At 40.5% G+C, this 13,971-nt stretch overlaps 1 protein-coding gene across 1 annotated transcript; it reads left to right on the top strand.

Moving 5' to 3' along the window:
• Positions 1-336: 336 nt before the first annotated feature.
• Positions 337-5,370, top strand: MRPL30 (mitochondrial ribosomal protein L30). The gene is made up of 5 exons (XM_007959532.1): positions 337-384; positions 2,380-2,460; positions 4,718-4,864; positions 5,086-5,159; positions 5,238-5,370. Exons 1-5 carry the CDS (start codon positions 337-339, stop codon positions 5,368-5,370), a joined length of 483 nt encoding a protein of 160 aa, XP_007957723.1.
• The last annotated feature ends 8,601 nt before the right edge of the window (positions 5,371-13,971 follow it).

A 13,971-nucleotide genomic window follows, 5' to 3' on the forward strand; every position in this document is an offset into this window, starting at 1 on the left:
GAGTCTATCTGACTCATAGCGACCCCTCCTTGGGTTTCCCAGGCAGTACCTCTACGGAAGTAGATTGCCCAGTCTTCCTTCTGAGGAGTGGCTGGTGAGTTTGAACTGCCAACCTTCTAGTTAACAGTCAGATGCCTTAGGCACTATGCCACCAGAGCTCCTACTGTATTAAAATAACCAAAATTTTACTGTTCAAGTTCAGTCAGGTTTACAATTAAGTTGTTGTTTAATTTTTTAATACTATAGGAGGGGCATCTATACATTTCAAAGACATATTTGATCTGTGAGTTTATTTTCTATTTCTCACAGCCTCTAAAGGAAGAATCACCAAACTCAATGGCTGGTATTTTGTGCTCAGTTCAGAGGCCATTAGGCAGTCTACAGGTGAGTGTTTTCAAAAATTATCATTTTTTTCTTTTCCATTCCTAGTGAACCTTTTCTTTCTTTCCTAATAAGTAAACATACCAAAAAAGAAAACCAAACTCACAGCCAATGAGTCAGTTTTGACTCCTAGCAACCCCCACTGGGTTTCTGAGGCTGTAAATCTTTGCGGAAGTAGATTGCCACATCCTCCTCCTGCAGAGCAGCTGGCGGGTTTGAAACACTGACCTTCCATTAGCAGCCAAATGCCTTATCCACTATGCCACCAGAGTTCCTTATGTAAACACATAGGTAAGATAAATTCTTGATAAATTTCTTTTTTTTTAATATGATTTATCTGCTGTTTTATCCCTGAAGATTTGGGATCATGAAAGATCTTTTCCTTCACATGAATATACAGGTGGATAGATGGGTGGACAGGCTGAACTATTAGGTATGTCTGTGCAGCAGGGAATGTACCCAAGACCATGTATAGGGTGAAAAAATAAATAAAAAGGAAGGGGGGAAAAAATCTTTTTCCAGAGAGCATGCCAGTAACATATGACTAATGGTCTGGCTTAATTTTTTTAACGGTTTGGTTTTTTCCCTTCTATTATGAAAAGGGTAAATTTGTAATCACACAAAATTTTTAAAAATATGGGAAAGCAGGAAGAAGAGAAACCATCAACCAGAGAACATTAGTATTAATATTGTCATATATTTCCTTCTCTTTTATATACTTTTCTTTTAGAAAGTACAGCAATGCAGCATAATCAGTTCATAAGGGCAAGAGTCTATGTACAGATCTTCCAGTGACTGTAGATGATAGTGTTGGGTGCTTTACATACATTATCTTCACCTCAGGTTAATCCTGTGAGGGCAGAATTGTTTCCCTTTTATACCTGAAGAATCTGACTCAGAGAGGATGAATGACCTGTCTGATGTCTCACAGCTGGTAGGCAGCAGAACGAGGATTAGAAGCCCAGTGTTGCTCGCGTCAAACCTGTGTTTCTTTTACCACTCACACTTCCTCCAGCCTCTTCTCCAGGAATGCTTTAGTTGTTTATGTCATCTCTGACACACAGGGAATGATTCTTGGTATTACCAATCTCTGCACTGCACTTCATCCCCATGATTACCCATAATAGCATTTTCCTGCTGTGAAGCTTTGTCAGCAGCCAGAGAGAAACGTGATTGGGGGTATGCATAGAGAAGAGATGAGAAGTAGCAGTGATGGCGTTTGTTAGGCTTAAAAAGAAAATTGGAAAGGCATTTGACTTTCTTTTACATTATATTGTACATTGTCTAGAGCAGGCCTTGGCAAACTATGGCTCACAGTTTAAATTTAGCACATCATCTGTTTTTGTAACTAAAATTTTACTGGAACACAGCCACATTCATCTGTTTATATATTGTCTGTGGCTTCTTTTGGGAGCTCTGGTAGCATAGTGCCTAAGGCACTTGACTGCTAACCAGAAGGCTGGCAGTTCAAACCCACCAGCCACTCCTTGGAAGGAAGATGGGGCAATCTTCCGTAGTGATATTCCTCAGAAACCCAAGGAGGGGTCGCTATGAGTTGGGTCTGACTCGACGGCACATTACGATAAACAACATTACAATGGCTTCTTTTGCCCTATAATGGCAGAATTAAATCTAAGTAATGCCTACTGCATAGCTCCCCACATCTAGAAATAGTTACTATTTGGTCCTTTGCAGAAAAAGTTTGCTGACCTGTGGTCTAGAAGTCTGTATTCAGCTTGGTATGTGTTAGTGGTTAGATAGGATATATTCAGTCTACTTCCGTAGTGATACTGCCTTGGAAACCCAAGGAGGGGTCACTATGAGTTGGGTCCGACTCCATGGTACATAACAGCAACAACAACAATAGGGGTGAATAAATAAACCTTTAAAAATTACAGGTTAAGTCAGAACAGATTTTTGTCGCTTAAATATTAGTGGGTATAGATTTCGGCACTAAACGAGATTTTGAAAAAACAAATGTTTTATATCATGTTTTAGACTGTGACAAAAGGTGTGGAGCCTCTCATTTGTACGGATTGGATTCGTCACAAATTTACCAGATCAAGAATTCCAGACAAAGTAAGAACAAGTGTTTTAAAATGTTGGTGTTACTAAAACATACTATGTTTTAAAAGGTACCTATTTTTATAATATTGAAAGCTTTCCTGTTAAATTGCTTTTGGATATGTGCAGTAGTGCAGAGTGTGAAACACAGTAGGAATAACGTTAAGTGATAATGTTCTCTTAACTAACTGTGCCAGTGGCCTTCGCAGGTACAAAAAGGCCATGGGGGTGTTTCTGTCTGACTTGTTCTAACTTGATGGAGGTGAGAAAGAATCGCCCTCAGCATCAACAGCCCAAGGCTGATTCCTATGAGGCAGCAGTTAGATATGCTGCCACCCTCCAAACTTTTTACCAGTTCTGATACCAGCGTCCCTCTCATGGCTCTCTACTTCTCTGCTGGGTTTTATAATCTTTTGCAGTGGTCACACAGAACTCACAGACAACACTCATGCTTATGGAGTTTATTAGGGAAGTAACAGGTTACAATTCAGGATCAGAGACAACTCAGGAATACCGTTCTTCAGTCAGTACAGCCTTCTTCTCAGTCATGCCACAGGCACACTTCTCTCTGGCCTTGGCTTGTGCCCTGCTCAGGCAAGTGTTACACAGCTCTTTTAGCCAGAGAGGCACTCAGCTTTCTCATTCTGAACGCTGTTCCCACTGCTCTGTCTCATACCGGTTTCTGCTATTGGTCTCTGCTGCCGGGATGTGCTGCTGCTTTTTCTCTGCTGCTGCTTCTCATTATCTCAGCAAACAGCCCTCTCTGCCTCCTGGGTTGAGGAGGTTCAGGGCAGGGATCTCATGAGATATCCAAAGGATGTGCTCTACTCCTGGCTCTTCTTTCTTGATGGTAGTGAGACCTCTTTCTACTTCTGGAATGGCTCATTTTAAGCCTAGCAGATGGCAAAACTGACCATTCCTCACATTTGTTGTTCTTGTTGTTATGTGTCATCGAGTCGGACCTGGCTCATAACGACCCCTCCTCGAGTTTCTGAGGTGATATCACTACGGAAGTAGATTGCCCAACCTTCCTTCTGAGTAGTGGCTGATGGGTTTGAACAGCCTTCTGGTTAGCAGTCAAGTGCCTTAGGCACTATGCTACCAGAGCTCCTCCTGGTATGTTGTTGTTGTTGTTATTTGCCATTGAGTCGGCCCCGACTCATAGTGACCCCTCCTTGGGTTTCCGAGGCAGTATCACTATGGAAGTAGGATTGCCCAACCTTCCTTCTGAGGAGTGGCTGGTGGGTTTGAACTACCAGCCTTCTGATTAGCAGTCAAATGCCTTAAGCACTATGCTACCAGAGCTCCTATATAGATGGTACAAATTCAAGATCCTACTATGCATTGAAAAAAAAGAAACCAAACTCACTGCTGTCAAGTCGGATCTGACTCGTAGTGACCCCTCCTTGGGTTTCCGAGGCAGTATCACTACGGAAGTAGATTGCCCAACTTCCGAAGAGTGAGTTTGAACTGCCATCCTTCTGGTTAGCAGTCAGATATCTTAGGCACTACGCCACCAGAGCTCCCCCACTATGCATAGCAATGTGTAAATTTGTTTTGGGTTTTTTTTAACAGCAGCAGTAGGATATAATGTGTACATCATTATTTACTTATTTATTCTCCTATTGAGAGGCATGGATATTTTCTTCAAATTTCCCAGTTATAAACAGTGCTGCAGTCCATTTATATGTTACTTGTGCAAGTTTTTCTGTAGGACAGCTTCCTTAGACCTTCTGATTTTTAGAAAAGTACATTTAACATCAGTTCTGTGGAACTGTTTCTGATCTCATAGGTAGAGTTTGTTAGTCCTTGCTCTGTGCTCTCACAGTACTTTATACATTCTTTTTGTAATACTCATTTTATGATGATTTTTAATTTACATGTTTGTTTCCTCACTTGACAGTCAGCTCCTAATCTTTTGAGAGGTAGGAAAGGGATACAGCTCAATGCTTGGCTCATAGTACGGCTAATATGTTCTCCTGCCTTTTCAACTCTGGTGTCATTTGGTTGCTTCTGCTTTGGTCTACAGGTTAAACAAAGGGGGCCAGGACCTTGCTTGTGTGAATTTTCTCTTAAAGTGTGAAATTCTTAGACTTTATCTTCTTGAGTAGTGAGACTTGTAGAAATGTTCAAGGTGAGGTTGAGGATTATATGAAGATTAGAGATGAGATTGTTAAGTGTATTTCTTGGGGTAGTGGTGCATGATGTGACAGAGGCTCAGAGAAACTGTGTGGAAGCTGGAAATTTACCATTTACAATTCTTCCTTTCTAGGTGTTTCAGCCTTCACCTGCAGATCATGAAAAATATGGTGGGGATCCACAAAACCCTCATAAACTGCATATTGTCACCAGGATCAAAAGTACAAAAAGACGTCCATATTGGGAAAAAGATGTAATAAAGATGCTTGGATTAGAAAAAGTAAGCAACTGATTTAGTCCTCTTTAGTGTTTGAATTTTCTTTGACTTTTATGCTTTTTAACTTAAAGGGCATATTATTTCTTTTTTTCAAATGTCTTCTACAGTGTAACTTATTTGTAACTTTGATTTAGACAGAATGAGCTTTCACTTTAACATTTTATGGAAAGGTGGGACCATCTGGTTTTTAGACTGATCCATAACATTGTTTCTTTTCTTCATAGGCACATACTCCTCAAGTTCACAAGAATATCCCTTCAGTGAATGCAAAACTGAAGGTGGTTAAACATTTGATAAGGTTGGTTGGTTGTTATATTAGCTGCTTTTAAAAAATACATCATCTAGCATAATTCTAAATGCATTTTCTTATGTTCAGAATCCAGCCACTGAAGTTGCCACAAGGCCTTCCGACAGAGGAAGACATGTCTGACACATGCCTCAAGAGCACTGGGGAGCTAGTAGTGCACTGGAATCTAAAACCTGTAGAGCAGGAAGGAGCCAAGTCCTGATACCAGAGCTGTCTCATTTGATAAACTGTAAATCATTGTTATTTAAAGATGGTGACAAAGTGTTTTCATTAAAATATATTTTATGTAACCATTCATTTTCACTGACCAAACATGGCATCATTCTTCTTCTTTATAGACTTAGAGGTTTTAGCACTATCATATGGTTTAATTCTCTCACTTCCCCCTTACAGTTTTCACTCTGGAATGGCAGTTATTTGAACATCTAGGTTCAGGTCCACTGCCACCTAAGCAGCTGTCATTCTTGTTAGTTGCTGTTGCGAAAGCTCTAACCCTTGGTGACCTTGTGCGTATCAGAACTAAACACTGCCCAGACCTGTGCTGACGTCATGATTGTTGGTGTATTTGAGTGCTTTCTGCATCAGTCCGTGTCATTGAGAGTTTCCCTTGTTTTCGATGACCCTCTACTTTGCCAGTCATGTTAATGTTTGAAAAAAATTGTTTTTCATTTAATTGAATTCAACAAATTCTGTGAGTGGCTCTTTGAGTGAGCACTGTGCTGTGTGTTGGAGAAATCCACAGCTGACTGAAACGTAGTCTTTGCTGTTCTAGAATTACAATCTATTCCGCTAGAGAACAGAGATTCATGTAGTCATAAAATATTCAGTGCACCTACATTGCCTGCTTTGGGCTTAGTGTCTTATAAATACATGTTTGGACATGTGTTCATTTTATCCTTAACTGCAAAAAAATATTATTTTGCAATTATAAACATAATTTTGCCTAAACTTTATTAGTGTACTTTGCCTCAACAAAATGTATTCCATTCTGTGTAAATTTTGTCCTCATAGAACCAAGGTGTAAAATGAGAGCATTTTATGCTTTATGTAGAAGCAGATTGTTACTCTCTTTTCAGCTTCAGAATTGATGTTCTCTGAATCCCTAAGAAACCTGCCCACATTAAGGTTGCCATTTAAAGGAAGAAAAAGGAAGGAGAAGTCTTTTAGGGAGAATTCTTTAGTTACTTTTTTTTTTTTTCCCCTATTTCAGGTAGTTGGAGGTGTGAGGAAAAAGAATTTTAGGAAAGATTGAATACTGGGAAATCCTGTGACAGCTAATTAAAGATGTTGATGATAAAGAACCTCTGAATTCTAGTTACCCTTTGTTTTTCTGAAGTCTAACACTGTCTTTTAAAAGTTGGCTCAGGCAACATCATTGGCGTAATCATTGTTGTCTAATATCCCTCCTCTCATAGGTCTTGATGTTTGGGGGCACTGCATTAAAAGCAGAAATTCCACCTGAAATAAAACCAAAACTGTTAACTAATAAGGCTAAAGGCAGTTACAGTTTTAATTCAATAATTATTGAATATTCAGTACTTATAAGGCCCAGGGAGAATATAAAGCTGAATGATACCAAATCAAAGAACTCAGTCTTATTGGAGAGAGGCCTATATACCACACTATAGGGTGTCCCTGTCTGCAGTTCAGTTGAAGCCATTTGTGTGCATACAAGGCAGCCCTTACTTTTTCAGTGCCATCTGTTTTACTGTGCTAATACTAACATTAAGTTTTATAAAATTGGGAAAAGTGCATTGGATAATTCTTACCCAAAGATTCTAACAGAGTTTGGGTAAGAAATGTTAACCTCAATAGCCCACAGCTAGAGGAAAGAATCTAAATGTTAAAGTTGAATATTTAGAAATGAAAATGTTTATCTTTCATTTACTACAGTACAACAGCTCAGTAACATCCTCACTTTGTGACCAGGCTAAAAAACTTACATTTTACTGATCTACCTAAAATCTACCTGCATTCTTAGGATCAAAGGCATTTGTTGTTGTTGTTAAGTGCCGTCAAGTCGTTTCCGACTCATAGCGACCCCATGCACAGCAGAATGAAACACTGCCCGATCCCGTGCCAGCCTCACAATCCCTGCTATACTTGAGCCCATCATCGCAGCCACTGTGTCAATCCATCTCGTTGAAGGCCTCCCCCTCTTTCGTCGACCCTCCACCGTACCAAGCATGACATCCTTCTCCAGGGAATGGTCCCTTCTTACAACATGACCAAAATAGGTGAGACGAAGTCTGGCTATTCTTGCTTCCAAGGGGCATTCTGGCTGCACTTCCTCCAGGACAGATCTGTTAGTTCTTTTAGCAGTCCATGGTACTTTCAGCATTCTTCGCCAGCACCACAACTCAGAAGCATCAACTCTTCTTCGGTCTTCCTTATTCATTGTCCAGCTCTCACATGCATACGAGGCAATTGGAAATATCATGGCTTGTGTCAGGCGCACCTTAGTCCTCAAGGAGATATCCTTGCTCCTCAGCACTTGAAATAGTTCCTTCGCAGTTGACTTTCCCAGTGCTACACGTCGTCTAATGTCCTGACTACTGCTTAAATGAACACATTTTAAAATAAGTCTAGTGGTTTATTTTATTTTTTAATTTATTGCTAAAAATAATACTTCTTTTCTAGTATAAATTTTTTTGCTTGTTTAATGGAGGGGTGAGGAAAAGAATTTTAGGAAAGTTTGAATACTGGGAAATCCTGTCACAGCTGATGAAAGATACTGGTGATGAATAATCTCTGGATTCTAGTTACCCTTTATTTTTCTGAAGTCTTACACTTGGTCTGTTATAAAATTTTAAATATCACCTTATTTTTTATTTGTGGCAAATAGATTATATATAGCAAAACATTTGCCATTTCAACATTCTTAACATGTGCAATTAAAAAAAAAAAAACCTCACTGCCGTCGAGTGGATCCCGACTCATAGGGACCCCTCCTTGGGGTTCTGAGGCAGTATCTCTGCAGAAGTAGATTGCCCAATCTTCCTTCCAAGGAGTGGTTGGTGGTTTGAACCTCCAGCCTTCTGGTTATCAGATGCCTTAGGCACTACGCCACCAGAGCCCCCATGTACAATTTAGTGACATTAATTGTGATCATCTTGTACAGCCATCACCATTAACTGTTTCTAGCTTTTTCCTTCACTCTTAACAGAAGTTCAGTGTCTCCTGAGCAATGATTTTCCTGCAGGCCCCTCTGTTAGGTTTAATTATTTCAAACTATTTTGGTACTTAGTTTCACACACTGGCTGCATCTTCTTACTAGCTTTCTTTCTGATGTTATTGTTTGAATTTGGATTTCAGGATAATACTGACCTGAGTTGCAACAATGAGTTATAATGTAGTCTTTCCTCTTCCATTTTTGGGAAGTATTTGAGAAGGATTTGTGTTAACACTTCAGTAAAGGTTTAGTAGAGTATACCAGTAAAGCCATCTGGCCTTGAGTTTTTCTTTATTGGAAGGTTTTTGATTATGACTCAATCTCTTTATGGTTCTTCATAGTATTTACTTATCCTCTTTATATTATATTTTACTTAAAATTCTTTCTGTAAGATCAGTAGCAATACCCCCACTTTCATACCTGATATTTAAAATTTGAGTTTGTTCTTTTATCTTTTGGTCAGTCTAGCTAAAGTTGGAAGCTCTGGTGGCGTAGTGTCTAAGGCATTTGACTGCTAACCAGAAGGCTGGCAGTTCAAACCCACCAGCCACTCCTCGGAAGGTTGGACAATATACTTCCGTAGAGATACCGCCTCGGAAACCCAAGGAGCTTTCCCTGGGGATTCCCTGCAACCAAGTATATGGGAACTAGTAGGTTTTCTTTCCTTAGTCGTGAAATCCAGGAGCTTTTGAAGATACATGTCACAGAGTAGAGTTCAACAATTGGAAGGACAGAAGAAGGCGAGGTCATTTCTGAGCCATCAGGGCCTAGACTAGCAACTGAAATCTGAGAAAAGAAAGTCACTTGCTGATACATGACACCACAATCCCCCAATGTTTGTAGAGTACCAGAGGCAGACCAGCGCACCTGCTCTTGTTGGTCCATTTGCAACAGAAATGGAACCAGATATCCAGAGATCTCTCTGCATAGTAAGTTCCTGGTGGCAACTTTCCTAGTCTCTGGTAGCTGTTTATAAAGAGCTCTGGTGGTGCTGTGGTTAAGCATTTGGCTGCTAATCAAAAGGTCAGTGGTTCAAATCCATCAGTTGCTCCTTGGGAGAAAGATGAGATGCTCTGCTTCTGTGAAGATTTATAACCTTAGAAATCTTATGGGGCAGTTCTCTGTCCTATATAGGGTTACTGTGAATCAGAATCAACTCAATGGCAGTGGGATTTGGGTAGCTGTTTTCCATTAGCATCTCCCTTTGGTTGGCCGATAGGATTAGTAATACCTTAACCAGCTCCTGAAGACTCAGTAATTTAATTTAAATGACTGCATTTCTAATAGTGGCATGTCATACTGCTTTGCAGAGTGATGAGGGAACATTGGCAACCTACTCATACGAGCTGTTGGATGTTACATTTCAAAATCAGGCACAGCATTTTATATGTTTGAAACTGGTTTTTATTACATATGAAATGAAGGATATGTAAGAGGGAAGAGAAGTTTCAGAGAAAGGTACTTTCCAACCAACACATTTGATTAATGCCTTGTTTGCAGACATTTTCATCAGCTACATACCTTATGACATTCATCCCAAGCAGTCAGCCAGAATCAGGAAGAGGGGTGTGGGAAGATGTAGCCAGCACGTTACTGTAACCACCAAGACATCAGGTGGTTAAGGCACATGCTGAAATTCCTGGGTTCATTTTCCTGCTCTAAAGACCTTGGCAAGTAATTTAACCACTCTTGAGCTTCAGTTTCTTCACCCATAAAATAGGATAATAATAACATTTTTATCATAAGGACTTTGTGAGAATTGAATGAGAAAGTAAAATGTAATACAATTGACTTGGTGCCAAGAACATAGTAATTACTGGTGTTTTTATTAGTAATAATGGCAATAGTACACTTCCTGTTAAAACTGGAAACAGTCCCCCAGCACACTAAGGCCTAGGCCATCAGTGAATTCAGCCTGCTGGGGAGAACCTTGGACTGGGTCCTACTTTGGCCAAAGTGTTAAAAGAGGGAAATTAATTTTAAGGTCAACTGATGTTCTAGTTTGGGAACTTGGCCTCCTCATTCTCCAGATTATTGGCACCTGCAAGGCAGACTACAACTGCTAGCACTGGGCTTGCCCCTAGAATAGGTTATAAATACTTATACAATTGATGAATCCTGTCCATAACTCTGCTGTATCCATAAGAATGTAATACTGTAATAAAGACTTGGTGTGAAAATACTGAGAATAGATTCATATCCACATGTTGATCTGGGTTACTAAGAGGATTATACCCCTGTACAGATGTGGTAGTTACTGCAGTCATCTGAGAATCTGAGTCCTAGTTTGGATGTTCATTCTGAAGCTCTGGTAGTCTTGATCTTGTGTAGGTTGCCATAACACCCAATCTCCCTCCTCTTACTCCAAATCCCTGAAGTTAGAGAAATCAGCAGTGGGGACAGAGTTACTGTTCTCAAAGTTTTCCACTGTTTCCTGGGAATTGTGGCAGGGCAGTCATACAGATGCTTCTGTACCCCGCTCTGGATCCCTACACTGCACCAAAGGGCAAAATTTGACTTTAAGGCCAGGCCTGGAAGAGGGAGGAAGCCAAATATAAAACAGTTTCTAAGAGAAATGATCCATATCCTACCTATAACAACTGAGGTTCAGTTTTCTTCATCACCATGAATTTGTTTTTTTGATAATATCCCCTTCACCCCAAAAATAATTCCTGTCTGTTAATTGAGATGCAACTTGTGTGTCAAAATAGGACCGTGCTCCATAGAGTGTTCAACTGCTGTGACCTTTCTGGAGTAGGTTGCCAGGCCTTTCTTTAGAGGTGCCTCTCTAAACCAAACCAGACTCACCGTCATCTAGCTGATTCCTACTCATAGTGACCCCCATTGAGTTTCCAAGGCTGTAAATCTTTACAGAAGCAGATTGCCTCATCTTTCTTCCACAGAACAGCTGATGAGTTCAAACCACCAACTTTCTTGGTTGGCAGCCAGATGCCTTAACCACTACACCTTGAGGCACCTCTGGGGGAACTCAAATTCCTGGCCTTGGTTAGCAGCTAAGGGCATTAACCATTAGCCCTACCCAAGAACTCAGCAAACAGCCCACAGGAACTTATTTCATTCTTTAAAAATTAGAGAAACTATTTTTTTCTTGGTGATAATTACATCCAGAATGGATTTGCAGAGTGGCATCGATGGCTCCTCTTTGCTGCTTATTGAATTACAGCTTGTCAATTAAGTAAGAATTCACCCCCAGACAACCAGCACAGAAAAAAATCAGAAGAGGACTGGGGAGCAAATGCATACATACCTGAGGTGTAGTAAATTACCTGGTATGGCTTTTCTAGCCATAAGTCTTTGTAAACTCCATGGTGGAATTTGCCATGAGCAACTGAGTAGCTCCTGATTGTTAAAGTTATCCACCTGGGGGTATTTCTGTTGTGTGTAGCACCAAATAATTTTCTGGGAAGTTTGCTCGCTCTCAGGTGTATAGAATTCTGATGTTGGGATTGGTTAGTTTGGCCACCCTGCCAGTCTCAAAAAGGAGCCCTTGTAGAGGTAGAAGTCTCTCTGACTGCTAGCGGAGAAGACATGCTGCTGAAAGAAACACACTCCTGAGAAAGAGACACTGAGAGACATGCATTGCTGAGAGAGACACGCACTGCTGGGAGAGAGACTGAGAGAGACTTGGATGAGAGATGGCGGGCTGAGGGAGAGAGACAGAGCATTGTTCCTGAATTTGAATTGTAGCTTGGTGCTTCCCTAATAAACCCCATAATAGGTGAGTTCTGTGTGGCCACTGCAGTGAATTATTGAACCCATCAGAGAGATGGTGGGTGCTGTGGGAGGAACAGTTGGTGTCAGGGTTGATGAAAGGGCTGGAGGGAGGCAGCATGTCTGGCCTCACAGAAATAGGCTTTGGACTACTGTTGGTGATTCTGTCTTCCTCTTGTGGGGTTAGAGGAGGTCAGAAGATACAGCCTCCCTGCCCCTTTGGCAATACCCAAACCAGGATCCTTTTGTGAGTGTGCAGCTCTCCTTGGGAAGCTAAACCTGCAGGGGTTTTTTTATTTTTATTTTTATTTTATTTTTGCAGCATTTCCTCCCCTCCTCTCCTACCCCTGGTAACCAACCTAGAAAGTTTCCTTCCATATATAAACTTTCCTTGACTTTTACAATAACGAACTAAAACAATATTTGTCCTTCTGTGATTGACTTATTTCACTCAGCATAATGTCCTCCAAGTTCATCCACGTTATGCAGTGTTTTGCAGATTCTACGTTATTCTTTAAGGTTACATAGTATTCCATTGTGTGTATGTACAATAGTTTGGTTATCCATTCTTCTGTTGATGGGTACATAGGTTGTTTCCATCTCTTTGCTAATGTGAATAGTGCTGTGATGAACATGGGTGTGCATATATCTGTTCTTGTCCTGGCTCTCACTTCTTTAGGATATATATTTACTAATGGGATTGCTGGATTAACCTGCAGTTTTTTATAGAGCATCCAAACTCCCCAACATCAAAGGCATAACCAGTGACCATGTCCTCCCTGCATGCCTTTCACTCACATTTTCAAAGCTTCAGCCATGATTTAACCTTTAATCTTTTCAAAAGTAAACAACATAACATTTTGAGGAACAATTGATTGAGTCCAAACAGCAGAGGTATTCATGTGCCAAAATAATTTATTTTAGACTTTAATGTGTATTTTGTTTTTCATGTGTTCTTTCATTTCAAGAATGGCCAGGCCTTTGTGTTCCTTTAACTGATGTCAGCCTCTGTCTCAGGCTTTTGTTTTTTGAAAGCATGAAGTTATTGAAGGATAATAAGCAGGATATTATTGAGGGAAAATAGGTGGTTCAGAGAATGAGAGAGAAGAGATGCTATACCTCACACCTTAGTAAGGTTCTTGGGTGACAGATCCCAGAGGGGAACAGCTTCAAGGGGTATCAGAGAGGTCAGACCCTAGATACAGAAGTCAGCCTCTCAGCAGAGTCCATGCCCCAGCTGCTACTTGGTGCAGCAGAGATGTTTGTCCTTGAGCCACCTGTGAGCTTGGATAAGGAGCAAGGAGCAGTGATTGAGTCTGCGTGAAGACACCTGTTTGTCTTTGAATAGATACTACTTTAATTTTTCCTTTCCAGTTTTTAGGCCTTTTCATTTTTTGTTCTTGCCTTATTACACTAACCAGTACCACCAGTAATTACTGACTATAAGTGGTAAGAGTAGATGTCCATTTCTTGTTCTGAATAGCAATATCTCAGGATCAACACAAACTCTTGGATTTAGGATGTCAAGAGATAGCACCAAGGAAACTTGCACACAAACACCATTAAGCAGCTACAATCTTATTTATTCCCTTCAACAAATTAAAATGTATCTGCAGGCAAGCAAGGGGATAGATGACTACTTGGTCCAGGAATTGGTCCTTCTTTTTTTCTCTTATTCAGCTGCTGCTCACTTCCAGCTGGTACATCTTCTAGTAACCTCTCCTTGTGGATGTCTTCACAAGGGATTGGAGTCATCATATGGTGGGTGGAAATCAGCTGGTGGCACAATGGCTTAGTGTTTGGTGGCTAACCAAAAGGTTGGTGGTTTGAACCCACAGGCTGCTCTGTGGGAGAAAAGACCTGGTTATCAGCTTCCATAAAGATTGACAGCCTTAGAAA

This window comes from Orycteropus afer, unplaced genomic scaffold, assembly GCF_000298275.1.
Source record: "Orycteropus afer afer isolate SDZICR_OR568_19922 unplaced genomic scaffold, OryAfe1.0 scaffold00017, whole genome shotgun sequence".
In the NCBI taxonomy this organism is placed as follows: domain Eukaryota; kingdom Metazoa; phylum Chordata; class Mammalia; order Tubulidentata; family Orycteropodidae; genus Orycteropus; species Orycteropus afer.